This window comes from Pipistrellus kuhlii, unplaced genomic scaffold (assembly GCF_014108245.1).
Source record: "Pipistrellus kuhlii isolate mPipKuh1 unplaced genomic scaffold, mPipKuh1.p scaffold_m20_p_16, whole genome shotgun sequence".
Taxonomy (NCBI): Eukaryota; Metazoa; Chordata; class Mammalia; order Chiroptera; family Vespertilionidae; genus Pipistrellus; species Pipistrellus kuhlii.
The window spans coordinates 1,748,012-1,768,265 of NW_023425471.1; the positions used below are offsets into that span (position 1 = coordinate 1,748,012).

Consider the following 20,254-nt stretch of genomic DNA (forward strand, 5'->3'; position numbering starts at 1 on the left):
TCATATAAAATCTGTGCAAACAAGAAAGGGCAGCGTTGTTGGAGACTTCTGGCTGTTGTGTTGTTGTTTTTTGAGGGGGGGGAATGGGTGAGAGGTTGTAGGTTTAATGCAAGAATTAAAGTAAACTACCAATTTTAAAATCGAAGTGCTATTGCCACTGAATGATACACTCAGAATGGCTCAATTTTTATGTATGGATATTTTATCACACGTTGGAAAGAATTAATTTCAAACATGCAATTGCTCTATGGAGGATGCAGTGTCATCCAAGCATTGCGCACAGAAGAAATCCCATGTAAGAACACTCAGCCTCAACCGCGGCGTGCTGTTGAGCCCAAGACATGGACCTGCCGCTCTTGTCATGTAACATGGTTTGCTATCAGTGATTTCCCAGTTCCACCTACACAGTCATAGCAAAACCTCCATCCCGGACTGTGATTACCGCTCAGTGGCTGAGCGGGCAGGGCCGTGGAAAAGGACCTTCCTTGGCAGCTGGCTTTGGATGCTGGAGCCGCTGCGGCTAAGGAATCGGTCCGGCCGTAACTTCGGGGCGGGAGACAAAGCACCGTGCAGGGAGAGGCTAGGACTGAGCAGCTGAGCTGACTCTACGGCTCTCCCAAACTTGCCATCAGTCCTTACTTAGGGAAGGATTCGTTTTAGCTTCTATTTTCTGCCACTTTCTACCACAAAACACTTCTCTTCTCCCCCCCGCCCCCCCCCCCGCCCCGTCCCCCCAGGAAACCCCACCATTCCATATGTCAAATCGTGATATGATCTAAGATTCCCTTTCAGGAACAGGACCGTTATCAATTTCCTCCCCCAAATCTCCAAGTCATAAATAACAGACCCCACCCCCCCGCCCCTGCCCCTTCTATCAGCGCTAGATAACAGAGCTGACATCGCCTCTCAGCTCCAACTTAAAGGGCTCTGGCATGTCAGAGCCACGGCCGCATACCTAGACACAGCGATCACTCAATAAGAAAAGGAGAGAATGTCCCCATCGGTACAGCGGATCCCAAATACATCTAAGATGCGTGCCCCTCCAGCTCCCTTTCGGCATGAGCAGCGAACAATGCATCCCATGTCCCTGGACGGTATCATGCAGAACACAGAACCCGAGTTAGGACATTCCGTTAATTAAAAAAGAGTTTCCCCCTGTCCAGCTCAAGGTGACCAGCTGCCGCCACCCTGCTATGAGACACCACGCTCGCTGGGAAGATTCGGAGCGGGGCAATGGGGTGCGGAAAAGGCTGCTCTATTCATCTCACATCAGGCAAAGCAAAACAAAACACCCCAAAGCAAGACCGTGCGGTAGGGATTGCTTCTGAGCTATTTTCCAAGAGACACAAGCCGGGCTACCCGCTTTGAAGCACCCCCAGGGAGAAGCTCTAAACAGGCTATTGTCAGCGCCGGTACCTTTTCTCTCTTGGCTTTGTTCGGGGTTTTCCTCCGCTGCAGTTTCCATGGCTGGCTTCATACCATCCACCAAAAATGCTGTGCCCCGCTCCCCCAACACACACTTTCCCCTCCTCTTCCTTGTCTCCGGACTCCCCTCCGACTCTTATTTACACTCGCGTGACTGAGCGGCTCTGTGCTTCACTCCAGTTGATCCCAGTCCCTTCCAAGATGCAGAAGTGTCCTCAGCGGCAATTCCCCTCTGTCTACTGGTCCGTCAAGACAGCTGCCAAGGAGCCGGCGGCCATACGTCACCAAGGATCCCAGTTATAAAACAGCTAGTCTATGTCCGCTTGTGCCTCCAATCTCAATGCGGCTCCGAGGGGGGAGGACCCGCTCCCCTCCGGGCCCCTTCCTCCCTGCTCTCCTACACGCCTTTCTCCTGCCAGCTGCGCCCAATGAATGCTAATGAGTTCTCCCAGGAGAGGAGAGGTTCGTGATTCCTGACATCAGAGGAGGGCATGTGGAGAAGAAAAGAGCCCCCTCCTGCCACGTGACTCAGCCGGCTGGCCCTGAAGTATGTGCTCTCAGGGGAATGCACATCTTCCAGAAGCAAATTCCTTCTTTTCCGTGGGACCCCTCTATGGGGCCTCGCGGTTGGTTTTATTTCATTTACTTCTGACCCTGGCAGGATAGAGTCCAGGGTCTCTATTTTATTTGATTTCTTTCAAATTTGGCTTTCACACAGTCTTCGCGTAGATATATATAGCCACCAAAAGCGCTTTCCCCAGCTCACCCATCCATATGCATATACGGAAAGCACATGAGGGAAGATAACCCAAACATCATGGACATAATAACAGCGGTGTGGCAATTCGGCATTACAACCTATTTTCTGGTCTCTAGCTCATGTACCTGATGGCAACAAAAACTTTAGCTCAAGCCCAACTAACAGAGATGCCTGTCTTTATTTTAAAATAATCCTCACATGCTGTGAGCAGACCTAGCTGACATTTTGGTGGCTTCTTGGAATGAAAATCAGAAGAGAGCATTTTTCTTAGTGCTCGTGGTTATTTCTATATGAAGCTTTCTTCATTGCAGCCCCTGGCTCAAAGGGAAAAGGGTAGTTTCAAGAGCATTCTAGACTAGGGGTGTCGAACTCAATCAGAGAAGGGGCCAAAACCTAAAATCCAGCCTAAATCGCGGGCCGAATGGTTTACTGAACAGTCATAAACTGTCATTGTGATGGAAACGCAGCGGAGTGCAGTGATGACAGCGCGGTGCGGGCCACATTGCAAGGCCTGGTGGGACGGATTTGGCCCGCGGGCCTTGTGTTTGACACATGTGTTCTAGACGGTCAGCGTAAAAGCTGTTGTACCAATCCTGGTTTGGATTGCTGCTTTCACAAGCCTCCTTGCATATCCGATACCAGCGCACCAGCGTTCTCCCATTCCCACCCAAGCACATAAGCCTTATTATAATGGATGAGCCATGTTTCCAAGCATCGCTGATTTCTTTCTGCACCATGTTTTAAACATTTGGTTGACCCACTTAATTTCATGTTCCCTATCAAAACAAGTTTATAGAAACTCAAGTCAAATACAGGGATGGATGCTGATAACCACATGACAACGGTTTCTCTGACCAAGAACAGAGGCTGGTAGTTGGTTGGGGTGAGCACCCATCTTAACAATAAACATAAAGACACATTAGAGACCACTCCAAAAAAAAATCTCTCCCAAATTATAAGGGTTTCATGATCAACACTTAAAAAATGGATAAGATCCTGAATCAAAATCCTCTAACAACCCGATCTTTGCATACATTAGATCTGGATAATCCCCAAAGCCCTCTGCATTCGATACCTAAGGACCCGTTAAGCCCCAAACGATTTTGAAAACCAGTTTAGCCTCTTGGAACATTTTCTTTTATTGTACATCTCCTTTTTCACTTTAGCCATTGTTTTAGCAGGCCACACCCACAACCAGTTATTTCCCATACAATGTCTCATGGCGAGGGGATTGACAAGCATGGCAGTCTAAAATTTCAGACTTTCAAAAGGATATTCATTGTGTGAACGTACCACAGCTTTTTTATCCAGTCACCTACTGATGGCCACTTGGGCTGCTTCCAAATGTTGGCTATTGTAAACAATGCTACATTGCACATAGGGGTGAACACACAGTACAGTATACAGATGATGTACTATAAAACTGTACACCTGAAACCTATGTAATTATGCTAACCAATGCCACCCCAATACATTCAATAAAATTTTTTAAGATGAAAAAATGAGAAGAGACAAATAAAAACAAACAAACAAACCAGATTCATTTGCGATGAACTAGCTCCATGGGAAAACCTGATGAGGATGGTGTGTCCAAACAAGATGGTCTTAAACATTTTTGCAAAGACCACATAGGTGCATTCAGACAGAGAGATGTTAATTGTTGCTTCGTGACAGGCTTATTCTCTCTTGGCAGTTCAAGCAAGAATTAAAACCAAAACAAAATTCAATTCAGCACAAGAGGGGACAATTGTGATTAGCTACATTATTGGTTTTTATATTTGAAGTATCTAGCAAAATTATTCCATTATAGAACTGCAGAATAGAATAATTCTTTGGCTATGATTTAAGAATATTGTTTTTAAATGGTAAAAGCGGGAAGACAGGATATGGAAAACATTCCAAATTTAAGGGCAACTCTAGTTCTGTAGCACAGTTATGGAAATCAAAGTCAGGGACAAAATGCTTACAAATTACCCAGTTGATGCCTTTATCTACTTTCACCCGGAAAAACTCCATGTGCCATTTTTGTATCATTTAATGTACCAAGCGCTTTTAAATGTATCAGTTTAACCTTATTCACAACTTCATCATTTTCTTTTCATTAGGTCAATAATGTATGACGATTCTAAAATAGTCAAAAACCTCCCAGATATTTAGAGTAAATCATTTGAATCCGGAAAATAATAATAGTGACATTGTTATTAGCAAGAAATAAGAATAGATAATTATAAAATTTCTTAGGTATGCATCCACTTGGGGGCAGAATAAATGGATACATAGAATGAGTAGGATGGGAAATGTCTCAGAGAACTGAAAATAACTTACTGAGCCCCATACATTAAGGCAATCTGACTGAAGGATACTTCTAAATTCCAAAATAGAAGTAACAAATATTAACATAAAATAGATGCATTACCCTGAACCATACAAAACTGCTAATACTAAAAACAGTAGTTTCATATGGTTCAACTTATACACTGAGTGGCCAGGTTATTATAATCTCTGAATCTGGCCACTCAGTGTATATCCTGTATAATAAAAGGCTAATATGCAAATTGTCCCCTTGATCAGGAGTTTGACCAGCAGGCAGGCTGGCCAACCACCCATATCTCCTCCCCCTGGCCAGGCTGGCTGGACCCCACCCATGCATGATTTCATACACCAGGCGTGTGTGTGTGTGTGTGTGTATATATATATATATATATATATATATATATATATATATATATACCAAGTGGCCAGATCATTATGCATTCAGAGATCATAATAAACTGGCCACTCAGTATATATTTGCATATATTCTGTAGAATTCCAGCCAATTTGGTAAATGTGCACAGAATAACCTTCCAAGTACTAATAACCTTTCAAGTACTAATATCTACAATAATCACAGACATGCACAAGAGACAGAGCTTGTCTTCATGTAACACACAGACTAAAGAGACCCTCCTAAACCAGGGTGGTCCTAACTGGTACAAGCACTGTGGTATCATAACAAAAAAGATGAGAGGAGGGGAAAGGGTGAAGTTGGGAAAACCCTCTAAGAGTGGAATTGGCTATTGCAGTTAGGTAGAAACCGAAGTAGGAAAAGGTAAAACAGGAAGGGATAGGAAGAATAGGAAAGGGCTTGGAAGGACAAGGAAGAACAGGGTGGGTAAGAGTAGGGTAGAGTAAAGAAGGGATATGTAGCAAAGGAAAAAATGTTCCAGGAGAAACTGAAAAACCAAATAAAAAGAAAAAAATATTCTCAACATAACAAAAGATAGCTTGTGCTCTCCACCACAGGAAATCACAAGGGTTTTGGTAGCTCTGTGTCAGAAATGTGATGAAGATTCTTAATATACATCACAATATCACAATCTCTAAGTATTGTAAATTTGCTTTATGTATCTATGTCCCTGTGATCTAAATAATTTATGGAACTGTTGAACCTAATAAAACCAAGGTGAGAGAAACCTGTGTATGCAGTATGGACATCATCCTGGTTGGCTGACTAGTTCTTTCTTTCTTTCTTTCTTTCTTTCTTTCTTTCTTTCTTTCTTTCTTCTTCTTCTTTTCTTTCTCTCTTCTCTCTCTCCCTCTCTCTCTCTCTCTCTCTCTCTCTTCTTTCTTTCGCTTCTTCTCTCTCTTTCTCTCCTCTCTCCTCTCTCTCTCTCTCTCTCTCTCTCTCCTCCTCTCTCTCTCTCTCTCTCTTTCTTTCTTTCAACCATAATTCATTAAGCACTGAATGCATCCTGAAAATCAAGTTACTATTTTACATTATGATTATGATTTCTCAGTCAACTAGGAATTCATTGAATTGCACAATCACCTACTTAATCATAGTCACATAGCTATCAATATAGTTTGTCAAATGTCTACTCCTTCCAAATTTCTAGAATTTTAGGCTTCTTTTGGCTTAAAATGACTCCTGAGTGGGGAGTCATTAATGACCAAGAAGGGATGTTTCCATATTCCTTCAAACTAATTCCTCTGAAATTTTCACATTTTACAGGACATTTCCCCTCAAAGTCCAGCCTCCTATTCAATACCCAGGGGCAGAGCCTCCTAGTGGTCCTACAGCTCCAGAAGACAGAGACTCATTCATCTTTCCATTTACATCGTTTATCATTCTTGGCATTGACTGCTTTCTTTCAGGATTTTTTCTTTCCTCCTGCTGATGGATATTCCCTCCTTTCCAATGAGCCAGCATTCCCTCCAGATTCGTTAAGCTCCTTTAACTCTCTCCTGAGTAAGGAGCTAAACCTGCATTTATGATGATGCTCTACCAACTGAACACTTCATGGTGACCACCTCCAACAAAGACAGACAACTCAGAGCCAGTGGGTTTCCTCGACACCTATCCCTTCCACAATGTTTCTGGGGCATAAAGGCATTCAAATGCCTTTGCATAATTCACATGTATGAAACAAGGCTGTAAAAAGGTAAGCTGCCTTGATGGAACCATAACTCAGAAAAGAAATACATTTTGACAACAGACCAAGGACAGGACAGCTCTGATTGGTTGCTGTATCCAGACCCTGACCCATTTTGGGAGTTTTCTCAGGAAGGATGACCAATCTCTGGTCCCAGGAAGCTGATTATAACATCATAGATTAGCCACCTTGTTATCGGACTTGGTGCTCCTACAGGCTGGACAGCAAACCCTATCCTCCCCTTTCCATGTTACACTTCAGCTCACAGCTCCACGTAGCTATCTTCTCCCTCATGTGTACATAATCAGCCCATTGGTGAGCAGGGTCAGAGCAGAATTTCCAGGGTGACGGACTGCTCTCCCCATAACCAGCAGTATTGGAATAAATGCGCATATATGATTCAACCTTGTCTCTGCTTAATTTGCCTCAAGTAGTGACAGGCAGTCTTGGACACATTGTATTCAGTTTCAATTCTAGTGTGAAAATCCCTCACCTACTTGAATGATTGAATTTGAAATAAACTGTGTTTTAAAAGAAATTATTAAGTGACTACTATTCTCACATTACTCAAAATCAAAGATGCCTTCTAGCAGCAAATATCTAAAAGTAACAATAATGTTCAAAATATTAAGACCCATGCTATATAAAAATGTTGTATAAATTAATACGGAAACTAGAAATATAGCATAGAGGCAGAAATTTAGAATGTAATTATCTAGAATTGGCTCCTTTCCATAATTAGATTTTTTTGAAGTTTTATCAATTTGGCAAAGCTTTGTTTCCAATTACCAATATGAAATTTCTTCTTTTTTAAATAGATGATGATGAGGAAGAGGAGGAGGAGAGAGAGAAAGAGAGAGAGAGAGAGAGAGAGAGAGAGAGAGAGAGAGAGAGAGAGAGAGAGAGAGAGAAAGAGAGAGGAGAGAGAGAGAGAGAGAGAGAGAGAGAGAGAGAGAGAGAGAGAGAGAGAGACATCAACTTGTTCCACTTATTTTTGCATTCATTGGTTGTTTATTGTACATACCCGGACTGGGGATCAAACCTATAAACTTGGTATTTTGGGCTGATGCTCTACCAACTGAGCTACCTGGCCAGGGCTGAAATTTCTAATTTTACATCCAATTTGTTTTTTTTAATGCTTTTTGATGCCTTATTCTTATTCTCTTTTCTGATGTATTTCCTCAATAATGCCTTTATATTTGTTATACTTTCCTTTCCAGGAAATGACACCACATAAAGCTAAAAGCTAAAATGACAAATCAAATTGGATGAGGTATATGAAAACTCTTAGAAATTGCAAAGCTGTAAGTATTGTATAAGCCATCATCATTAGTGTTTCTCTTTTAAAAAATATATATTTTTAAAGCCACTCAGTTTGTAGTCACAAAAAACAACAACAGCAACAAAAACTATTCTCTTAGTCAGGAAGAGTTGGTGGCTCCACCTCACAGCGGGGTGAACCTGGGGCGCAGGGGATTTGCCTTACCTCATCTGCCAAAAGTCAAACTCACACTGCCTCCCCAGCTCCCTTTTCCTTCTTAAAGGCACAGTCCAAAGCCTGCCTCCTTTAGAAGACCTCCTTGGGTAACTGTACCCATTTTCTTCTTTGCATTCTAACCACTCCTCAGCCACTCAGTTATAAAAGCAAGCATCTCCAAATGGCAGCTATCTACACTGATGGCTGTTCTGTATTTTAGTTGTAATTTTGATGTGTTTGTGAGAGGCAGTGGCTGGTGTTTTCCTATGCTGCCATCTTGTTCCTCCTCAAATGGTATATTTTATCTGCTCTAACTGACATTTGAATACCCTGGGATGGATGCCACTTTGCTCCTGGCATTCTTTAGAGAAAGATGCCAGCACCTCTTTCTCTGGAAGTATATGATGCAGTTGACTTTTTCTCAGCTTTGATCCTACTAATCTATATCTTTTAAGCTCTCAAAGCAGTTACACTAAACTTATTTTCATATTGCTAAGAGCACAAAGAAAATGGAAACCAGTAAAACCATTACAAATATTTTATAATAAAATTTAGACCCTGTTACCCACTTGGAAATACATTTTAGAAATGAAATGGATAAAACAGTGTTATTCAATAGAATATACAAAAATTGAGTTTTACACAGAAATCTGGTAAAAAGAGAGCTTTAGGATTGGTAAAGATCCCCTCGTGGATTGAGTAGTATAATTTTTAGTACAACTCTAATAATATATTTACGTACCTTTTATGATAAAAAAATAGGCTATTGATAGGTTAGGATAGAAGGACTATGATATTTGTCAGCCCTCAAACTGCCAGGGTAGATTGAGGTAATTCAGGTGAGTACGTGGCTATTGCCTTCTTTTTCCTCTACTCTAGATGTTACCTTCCTAAAACTACCTACTCAGATGAAGGACACTGCCATCCCAGACAAGCAATCTCACACCAAATGCTCTTGATAAACACACAAAAGTCTGAAAACCATCAATTTACAGAAGAGTATGATTATCCAACATTTAGCTTGACAGAATATCTGAGTCTCCGATACATAGCTTGACAGAGTATTTGAAATTTACTTTCTGACATTAGAACACCTGCTCTTGTTAGCTCAGGAAAACCCTCAGGATTTGTAGATACATAATTCAAAAGCCCTCAGATGAAAGTCTATAGAAAACGATTGCCTCATTGGGTCACTTGCTGTGTGGGCCAGGGTTGGTATAAAATATGAATTGCACAAAAATGTGAGCTATTTCACTTAATCTACTGATGATAAGAATTTACACTAAAAAAGGACACCCCCAATTCTTTTAAATACATTCACATTTATTCAAATGGAATATTTTATTCAATTTTCTCTTCTGTTTATATACTGAGATGGAAATTAGGGGAAGTGGGATGAAGTAATTTAGATCCTTTACTCCACTAAAACAGTCAGTGGGCTTTGAAAATTAAAACCATTAGGACAACTTGAAATAACCATCCCTGCCAGATCAGACACAAAATACCTTAGTACATAGAAAAGGCAAATCAATGAAGAATGAATCTTGGCAGTCTCACTGAAATATACCAATAATATTTTACATCCCTAATTTGCATATTATATCTTCATTGGGGAATCTACAGATTCAGAGCATCTCAAAGGAAAAGGTAAAAACTGAGGGACAACTTTTGTCCTCATCAATGGACGGGAATGAAGCCAACCACCTATAGGTATACACAACCATATCTGTGACTTAATCTGTGTTTGTCACGATTAAATGGGAAAGTTGACACATTTGCTGGATGTAAGCTTCTCTCTAGGCCCAAATAATGGACAGCAGGATCCTGGGGTGACTGCACACCTGCTACAGATAATCACTGTGAAGGTGGAGAGATGCTGGGAACTGAGACCAAACCTGTTCTGGCCCTAGCTGGTTTGGCTCAGTAGTAGAGCGTCAACCTGTGGACTGGAGGTTTCCTGGGTTTAATTCCAGTCAAGGGCACATACCCAGGTTGCAGGATCAATACTCAGTTGGGAGCGTGCAGGAGGCAGCGGATCAGTGATGTTTCCTCTCTCTCCATCTTCTTTCCTCTCTGAAATCAATAAAAATATATTTAAAAAACAAACAAACCTGTTCTAAATTTCTAGAAGAGATTTTTCAACAGATCACTTATGATTACCACTAACAGGAAACTGATATCTAGAAACCAACCTAGGTTCTTGAGGAAGAAGTAACACCAAACTAGATTTTTTTCTATTTAAATGTTTAATTTATGAACTTATCATACTTAAATAACAGTGAATTAGAAAAAATAGCTTTGTACCCACATTTTATGAATCAATTTTTTTGGATTAAGATAATGTAAGGTTGGCAATGTGCTAGTACACTTTAAAACATTGCATTCATTCTGTGCTTTCAACCTACCAACAACTTAAGGTCACTTACACACTCAAGTGGAATCAGAATGGCCTAATGTGCTTTCAAAGTGGTTATTAAATGGTGGGTGTCAAAGCAGAGGTTTTTAGTGTTATGCCATTGGGCTTTGTACTTGGTCTGTGCCATGGAGATGGCAATGTCACACAGTGTATTAAGAGGGCAGGCCACTTACACTCATTTTAATACCTAGGCATTTAAGGTGAAATCCCTGGACTCAAGTCACCTAGAATTTTGTTTCACAGAAATGATGAGAAGAATTTTGTTCAATTCTTCCCCAATTTTTGGCTCTCCTTAAAATAAATGTTATGTGCACACAGCATTCTAAAAGAAGGAAGAAAAATTTTAAGTCACCTAGCTCTTCTTTCCTTTTCCAGTCAGTAACCAGGGAAGACAGGACTAGAGATTCAGATTTCTTGACTCACAGCCAAATGTGCTCTTGTCTTCGCCCGATGTATAGTTATCAAAGTACATATTCTGTTAGGATATGGCCCAAATGCCAAATCTGCAATGCGCACACTAGACACAAAATATACATCATATCTTGGCAAAAACACATTACAAAAAATACCTTTTAAAAGTTCAATCGTATTGGGCCAAGACAGAGTATAATAGAGAAGACAACATAAATCGTTGGAAATCAATGCTTGTTAACGTCAATTTATCTTTTTAATGAAAAGCCTCTGATAAGCCATGCCATTGGATTAAGTGAGCTAATGCATGCCATGGGCTTTGCACAAGATCTAGGAACACTCAATAAAAAGTAGCTGTTATGATTAATAGGTGAGGCTGGAGTGGGAATGGAAAGGCTTTTTCACAAAGGCAATAAAGCTCCAGGATGGAGCTTGTCAACCAGCCCTGGCCAGAGCTTAATGGATGGAAAGTGGTCAACTGATCCATCCACTCTCAGGGGCAACCTAGGATTACTAGCAATGGGCTCTCAAACTGAGTTCCCACTCATTCTTGCCCACTCAGGAAAGCAGATCAAACTGCAAGGGAGAGACATTTATAAAAGCAAAAAGGAAATTAGTGCACATCTCCTTGCTTCCTTCTTAGTAAGAGATTCTAAGTTCTCACTAATTGTACCACATCCAGCTGAGAATGGATGCTTTGGGGGAATAGAAAATGCCTCTAAGCACTTAAAATATAAAGCATTAAAAGAATCCAAGCTGCTGTTGTTATATTGCCAAAGAAGAAATGCAGTAACAGAGAAAAACGAGGAAATTCCTGATTTGAGTTAATTCTTCAATTTCTGAAACTAAATATGTGTGTACCTTTTTAAAAAAGTGCCTGCCTGACCATAGCGGTCGCCTATAAAGGATACATTGAATAAGGCATGGTGATATAAAAATGAAACGCAAATGTATTTAGAAAATCTAAATATGTTTATTTTTAATTGGCCATCCTGACAATTAGCTTGTTTAAAATGTCAAAAATCTTGTTTCGAGGGATTTGTAACCTTTTCTTCTGCTCTGTCAGTTTCATATGGCTGAAAGTGGCAGGTCATTTGTCATGTTCACACCAAATAGTTGATCCGTCAATATGTTAATCATCCAGTATATTTACTTCTTTTTAGAAAGTAATTTGATTATTTTCACTAATTACTGCCAACCTTAGTGGAAGATTGAAAAGAAATGAGATACACATTTCAAGCATGTTAACCCCATACTTATTTTAATATATGCAATGGGGAAAAAGATAAATTATCACTTAGTTTAATCTGCCCATGATTACTTTTATCATTGTGAATTAAAAGCAATTAGTTTATTTGCTGTGATGCATCACAGTTAGACTGCTCTAAACATTCTCTAAAAGCTCTGCCTGAAAGTGTAACTGTTGAGCTTTCAGCCAGAACAGTTCTATTCCATTATTTTTTGCTCGCTTCTTCCTCACTCATCACAAATTCAGAACTCATTATTTCTAGATTCAAAACACATTAAGGCTAACAGTTGGAAACACACAGAAGGTGACAAAGGCCAATTCTCTCCTTTTTAAATATCTGTAGTTTACTGTTAGCAACACTTAAGACAAGTTCAAAATCTTTCAAATCCTAATAATTTCATTATTTACTTGACACTTGTGTATCTAGTGCCAGCCGTGTGGGAGGGATGGTGCCAGGCACTAGGAATCTAAAAAGGAAGTGGAGATGATTTCTCATTCGAGGAGCCAAGGTGCTCTTGAGAGCAGAGGGACACCAACATTCACTTCTGCTCCAGCAAACCGTTATCTGTCCCCTTGTGTAGGGGGCACTGTCGTGGCAGCTGAAACCACAGAGAATCGATCTCACCAGAATGGACAGTCCCTGAGTGTAACTCTACATCTGACTCAATGCTGGCCTAGCACCTGGCACAGGGCAAGTATTATGGGTTTTGTTGACTGGCCACCAGCAAGGACCTGGTCCTCAGTCTCCCCGAACTCATACAACCCATGGAGGATGGGAGAGCCATGGGGACAGGGATGGAGCAAAGCTGAAGTTGGGGGGAGAATGGCAGGTAAGGGCTGGGGCTGCAGATGGCAAGGAAGGTTCTAGGAGAACCATTCTCTGAATAGGGATCTGAGGAATAAGGAGCAGACTGGACTTCCTGTGATACTTTAAGACATTTCACAGTTTCTTGGAGAGTATTAGAGTACACTGCAAAAACTAGGAGTTTAAGATCTGACCCAGCTTTTCTAGGAAAGCAAGTCACTAAACAACTCCGTGTCCGATCCTCACATTTATTGCTGGATAGTATTTAGTCCATCCATTTTGAAGTGACAGGGAAGATTAATTGAGAATTAATTAATTAATAGCAAAGTGCGAGAATAGTTCCTGGCCACTATAGTAAGTGTTAAATATCATGGTAATGCAGATAAGGGCTAGCCATTTTTAGACAAGACTGTTTCCAAGTTGTAGTGTCATCATCGGCAGTCAGCCTGAACCATCAAGAACTGAGAGTTTTGCACATCACTGAGTTTCAAATCAGGGGCAAGAAGTCTCGCTTTTGGGATTTGCTTAACTCCTAGATTCATTCAACTCTTACATTTTGAAAGTGAAACGTGTAAGTGCATGCTCACTGCTACATGTGAAAAATGCTCCACAAAAGTAAAGCGCTAGCTTTCAGCTCCTAGAGATAAGAGCAGGGCAACAGCTCACAGGTCTGACAAAGCTGACTCAGAAACACATTCAAGACCTAACTCAGAATGACGCGGCTCTTAAACGTTGGCTGATGCCATCAGTTGAGGTTAAATAAGTGAACAAACAAAATGTGTTAAACCATTGCTTTGTGATCTCTGCAAGTTTGCATGAGACAAGTCTTGGGCTTGCCACCGGAAGCAGTTGGCACTTAAAGTCACTAAAATAGATAGCTGATTGTTTCTTCACTATGAGACCCTTGGCCGGCTATGATGTCAATTAGAAAAATAGATTAATGGTAGCTGTTTATAATCTGTGATTTTTTAACGCTAAAGCATGCTTACTATGTTAGTGAACAGAACCTAGATCTTAATTTAAGGTAGAAACAAATACACAATCTCAGTCAGTACCTGCATGCATCCATCATGTGAGCTACTTCTTTGTCCAGAAGAAGGAACCAGCTATAACCCTAGTTTCTATCCAATGAAGTTCTAGGACTTCCATTTTTACTGTGCAAAGACTTACCATGTTTTCACTTTTGTAAGTTTATCAGAAAGAGAAACAAGTATGCAATGTTTAACTTTGTTTTAAATAAGCACATAAGAGACTATTGCAATAAAGATATCCTATATTTTTGTTTCACACCTAAAGCATACTGCAGTCCGCCCTCTGTATCTGTGGGTTTTGCATCTCTAGGATTTGTAACAGCAGATGCAACCAACTGCAGATAAAATATATATATTGGGGGGAAAATCTCAGAAAATTCCAGAAAGCAGAACTTGAAAAAATTTGCCACGTGCTGAGCACTACAATGAATCCATGGGAATGAAGTGATCTGTAGGCATATCCTGCTGTAGCCCATACCTAAATACAGTCTATCCTCAGGGCATTGGTTCCAGAACCCTCTCCCCAAACAAAATTTGAGGATCTCAACAAGGCTATACACTAGCTTTCAGTATAGTATTTATATAGAACCTATGTCACACATCCTCCTGTATACTTTAAATCATTTCTAGGTGACCTATAATACCTAATAAAATGTCAGTTCTATGTAAATGGGTATTGTTTAGGGATCAATTTTCTGGAATTTTCTTTCTTGAATATGTTCGAACCATGGTTGTTTGAATCCCAAAATGCAGAACTCAGGAATACAGAGGGCCAACTGTATAGGTTCTATGCAAATACTTGAGCATTGTCAGATTTTGGCATCCCCAAAGAGGGTCCCGGAACCAATTCTCCAAGGACACCGAGGAACTGTTGTACCATTATTATTTACTAAGTACTCAACACAAACCTAGAATTCAATGAACATTCATTTTATAGCTTCACACGGTGGCATACAATTCACTTTCATGAGCTATAGAGAATACACTACAAATATGCATGACAAATATACAAATTTCCTCCAATGAATCAGGTGAAATTTCAATTTGGAAGTACTTTTGCAGGTCTTAATGGCTCTTTGGTAATACACGCATTATTCTTCAGTTATAAAATTCACACATTTAAAAGACTAACGGAGCTAAAATGTGCCCACAAGGAATTAAATCAATGCACTTCCCTGCATAAAAATCAGCCAGTCAGAGCAGGAAGGAGAATGTGTTTTTCCTATGGTTGACTGTAGGATTCCATGCCCAATACTGTCATCTGGTATTGAAATCCTGACTACATTTGCCACATAAAAATTCAAGCTTAACGCATAAAAATCTAGCTACACATCTAGTTATCCAAGGACAGAGCCAATGGAATAAGCTGAAGATTTGAGAAAAATAAACACAACCCGCATTGTATTAAATTGTGATAAGACGGGGCTTTGAGAGCATAAGTACGCAGATAACTGTTCAGTCGTGGCTTAGGCATAATCCAGTTTGTGCTGCCATTTCGAAACACCGATTTCTTTTTCCTTGGCTGTGCCTTGTCTAGGAGGAAGGCCCCAACCTCCACCCTCAGTCCCTGCATAATTTCCCTACCCTGACACATTTAGTAATTTTCAGCACACAGCCTTCCTGTGAGAGGGGGCAGAACGGGCCTGTCTAGCACAGATGACAAGAGCTGGTGCGTGGAGGGAGGGCAGAGCAAACCCATGAGATGCCACTCAGCTCTAGGCGGCCCTACAGACTCAAGGGGCTTCACTGGGTGACTGCAGTTGTCACCCTATTCATCTCCTTTCTCCCTGCACAATAGGGAGCCCGGAGCCTGCAAAAAGCCGTCTTCTCTCTTTATCATCTTTCATATCTCAACTATGACAGGCCGGAAAGAAAAAAAAAGACCGAGAGGGGAAATGTGCCTCAAATTAGCATATTTCTCCCCTCCACACAATGAAGGCTTTTGAGCTTCAGCTTTTTAGAAGCAGGGGAGAGAGAGGAGGAGGGAAAGGCGAGGCTGCACTTAGCAACAGTGTCTGAATGTAATGATCTGCCTCCCTCAGAGCGGCTTGTGTTTTTCCATTTTCTTACAGCAAGCCTCCTCTCACACGGACTCAACGTTTATTAGAAAATATTTATGGGGCTACTGTCTAATAAACAGCCTCCGTCTTGTCATTAAACTGCAATTAAACTCTCTGATTAAAAAAGTAATTACAAACCCTAAACTCTTCCTCCAGTCTTGTGAGGGAGCGTGACAGCTGCCTTCCTCCTGGAGAAATTGACAAAATGAAGAAATCCAGTTATTGTAACTACTTATTCAGAGAAGTTCGCAGAGGGAACACATTTGCCATGTTTGTTTATACATTTTCAATCTTTAGAAAAAAAAAGGGGGGGGGGGTAACATGCATGCTTCCATTACTCAGAGAACGACTGTGCGGTGCAATCCTTCACTTGTGCGGTGCAATCCTTCACTTGACGTCACCTTTCCTCAGAAGATGTCCCTGTCACCATCGTCTTTGCTCAAGGAGAGTCCCAAAGCTGCAACAGGCACAGGCTGACGAACCAGACTGGAACATTGAAAAGGTCATAAAAACATCCAGCTAGTAAATACATAAGGGGTCAGCAGAAGGGATGATGTGTGTTCCATGCCACTAAATATTAATTCTCCAAAAGATTGAGTCTCAATGTGAGGGGGGAAAATTCAGATTTCTGTCACTCAATTGAATTCTTTGAAAGGGCTCTGTCCTTGAACAGTAACTCAAGACCATCATGGGAGCCTAGAATGACTCCCTTCTTCACCCGGCTCCAGTATCTCAATCATGATCCAGGCACATTGGTTTTCAAGGCCTCCAGGAAAGACAGGCCTGAAAGATGAAACAGAGAAGGCTGGAGACTGGGATGCCAGGACACAGGCTTTACTGGAGAGAAGAGTACCACTGGCTGTTTCCAGAGAGAGAGAGTGGAAGAGAGTGAGGGCCTGGATCCATGTACTTTTAAGGAGAAGATAGGGGATGGGGCTTAGGGCACTTGGCACATGCTGATTGGTGGTTTCATGTAAGCCCTGTGATTAGGGACCCAGGGGCCTAGGGTATTTGGCAGGTGCTGATTGGTGATCCAGTGCTCAGGAATGTCCGGCTGCAGGTGGAGTTTATGTCTGTCCATCAACTGGAGGAATGGAGGATCTATCAAGGCTCAGGAGATTCTGAATGTCAGAACTCTCCCAAGGGCCATGATGGAGTCAGAGGCCAGCTCAGCTCAACTTGGTTCTGGAAGTCAACCATGCTAGAAGGCACCTGAAAAGGATGTTGGGGTCATCTGCTTTGCTTCCCAACTATGCCTCTGCAGAGCCAGTCTCCTGCCTTTATTAAATGCCTAGACGCAGCCCCCTCTCCCAGGCTCAGGTCCCCCTGACAGGGGTCAACGTTCATCATTATGTGTGTGATCTAACTTCTACCTCTCTGGACATCCATGTCTACATCTGTATAATGGTCATAATAGATTCCCACAACACCATATTGTTTGGAACAGTCATTCAAATTCTATAAAACCCCTCTACTAGCATATATCATATACATTATCTCTCTCTAAAAACATATTAGTTGGTTATGACTTCTCCACATTGGATTATTTGGATTACTTACCAGTTGTGTGTGTGTGTGTGTGTGTGTGTGTGTGTAAGTCCAAATTTATCCTTGGACCTTTATCCAATCTCTCTTTACCTCAGACTTGGATGGTAGCAACAGCTGTCTAACTGGTTATTAATCTCCACAATCTCCCATCTCAAATTCCAGATCAAGGTGTATCTGCCCCAAATTAACATTTTCACTGAGATGTTCCCAAAATCTACAATGCAATCCCTATCTACTAGCTTAGATTGACTCTCAGACTCATGTGGATCACCTTCCTCCAAACAGAGTCATCCATGCTCACCTGTCCATCTTGGTTACTCACTAGTACTGCACCACTTGCCTCTGCCTCTTGGACCAGTTTCCTTCTCCCTCTTCCCTCTTCCCTTCCATTTGTGCTAATTCTATTCATTTTCAAGGCATAATTCAAGGGCTACAGCTTATGAGAATCCCCACCCCCCTACAATGATTCAGTTCTGACCATGTCTCAGGTCTATGTCCCCAATTTATCACATTATGACATTCTATCTTTTTCTACAAAGCATCCATGCATTTATTTATGTCTTACATTCCAAAAACACGCTGGCCTCTGATGGGACAGGGACTCTATATGTTACTTCTCTGGTGCCATGCCAAAACACCTAGCCTAACTTTAGGAAAATGTTGTTACATTCAATGAGAACTCACTGATTTTTCAAATAATCGTTATCAGATTATTTGCAATGCTTATGTCCTGTGGCTTTTAAAGTAAGAGTATACGTTTTCTAACTGAAACAAATAAAAAATGGATCACATAGTACCACCTCTTTAAAGAAATAGGTAAGTAAATAGCACTTCACTGTCAGAGATGGAAAATTTGGCAAAGTATATTATAAAGTGTAAATTTGCAAATTTAACATATTACATTGATAGGGCTCAATATGTAGAATACTTAGTGGTTTTAATTTTCCACCTACAGCTTGTGAAGCCCAGGGGCTCAAAATGACCTTGATGTTGAATGGGAGGCACATCTATCTGCCAGCACTAATTGTTTTATTGACCTGATTAAAGAACAACTATTTCCGTGGTCAAGAAGACCTAACCAAACCCATCAGCCTTAGGCACACAATAGCAGTAATTAGAGATGCATATTTATATAATTAAAATATGAGTCAATAGGCAGAACATAAAATAATGTATTATTAATATTTATTCAACATATTTCTTTCACTGGTTATGATGCATGATTAAGCTTTTTAAAAAAGGTACCCTATAATTGTGTATAATTCAATGGTTTTTAGATTATTCCTCCCTTTCCACTTATTCAAATTCTATGATTGCAACTGTCACCACAATCTAATTTGAAATATTTTGGTCATCCCTAAAAGAAATTCTGATCACATTAGCAGTCAATCCCCACTCCTCCCTATCTTACCCAACACCCAGCTCAGGTTCTAAGCAGCCACTAATCTACTTTCTCTATATGCCTGCCTATTCTGGACATATGTTTTCAGGGGTCATCCATGTAGTAGCATGCATCAGAATTTTATTTTATTTTATTTTATTTTATTTTATTTTATTTTATTTTATTTTATTTTATTTTATTTTATTTTTCTCATACTGTTTTCCCCCACCATATCCCCTTCCACCTCTTTCCATCCCTCCCCTTGGTGTGGACAATCACCACACCATTGTCTATGTCCATGAGCTCTTTCTTTTTTTTCTCTTTTTTTGCTCAATCCCTCCTCCACTATCACCCCCACAACATCCCTCAATTGATGAATAAGTTTCTATGGGATGATATAACACATTTCATTTATCCATTCATGGCTTATGGACATTTGCGTTGTTTTTACTTTTTGGCTATTATGAATAATGCTTCTATGAACATTGGTGTACCAGTTTTTTGCATGGACAGACTACTTTCCAAAGCAGCTGCACCATTTTACATTGCCACCTGCAATGCGTGAAGGTTTCCTTCTTTCTCGCATCTTCACCAACATGTTTTATCTATCTTTTTTATTATAGTCATTCTAGTGGTGTGAGTGGTATTTCACTGTGGTTTTGATCTTCATTTCCTTAATAACTAATAATGTTGAACATCTTTTCATGTGCTTATTGTTCATTTTTGCATCTTCTTTTTGAGAATTTACTATGAAATTCTTTGTATATTTTTATTTAGGTTATCTTTTTATTATTGAATTGTTAAGATTTTATTAAAAATATACTCTGTATACAAGTCCCTCAGATATATGATTTTAAAATATTGTCTTCCATTCTGTTAGTTGTTTTTCACTTCTTGATGGTATCCTTTGTGGTACAAAAGTTTTTCATTTTGATATAGTTCAATTTATCTACTTTTTCTTTTCTTTTGTTGTTTGTACTTTAGATGTTGCATCTAAGAAACCATTGTAGGTATTGTCAATGAGCATTTTTTTCTTTTATTAGTGCCATTTTCTTTCTCACAGAATTTGTATTCATTTGTATGAAATGGCCTTCCATCCAACCTATTCCAATAGCCTATTTAAAAAACAAAAGGCTTCTTATATACATAGAAGATATATTTTATTTTTCCATACTAGAGTAAGTTAAGAGTAAAAGTCCCCTCTCCTCTGATATATTTGTATTTGTATCCTATTAAAAGTTGTTTAGCTTTCAGCTTGACACTATATATCTATAAA

The 20,254-nt window shown here is 40.3% G+C and overlaps 1 protein-coding gene across 5 annotated transcripts in view; it reads right to left on the bottom strand.

The window, feature by feature from the left end:
- GPM6B (glycoprotein M6B) overlaps positions 1-20,254 on the bottom strand; it is a 136,796-nt gene that overhangs the window by 36,326 nt on the left and 80,216 nt on the right. Inside the window, exon 1 of one of the 5 annotated variants that reach the window (XM_036439694.2) lies at positions 1,417-1,844. The exons of 1 other annotated variant lie outside the window; for it this stretch is intronic. In XM_036439694.2, the coding sequence (XP_036295587.1) occupies positions 1,417-1,477 (61 nt within the window). In that variant the 5' untranslated portion in view covers positions 1,478-1,844. Of the gene's footprint in view, positions 1-1,416; positions 1,845-20,254 lie in introns of those variants that run through there. 3 more of the 5 variants (XM_036439697.2, XM_036439695.2, XM_036439698.2) reach the window with 3 other exon arrangements.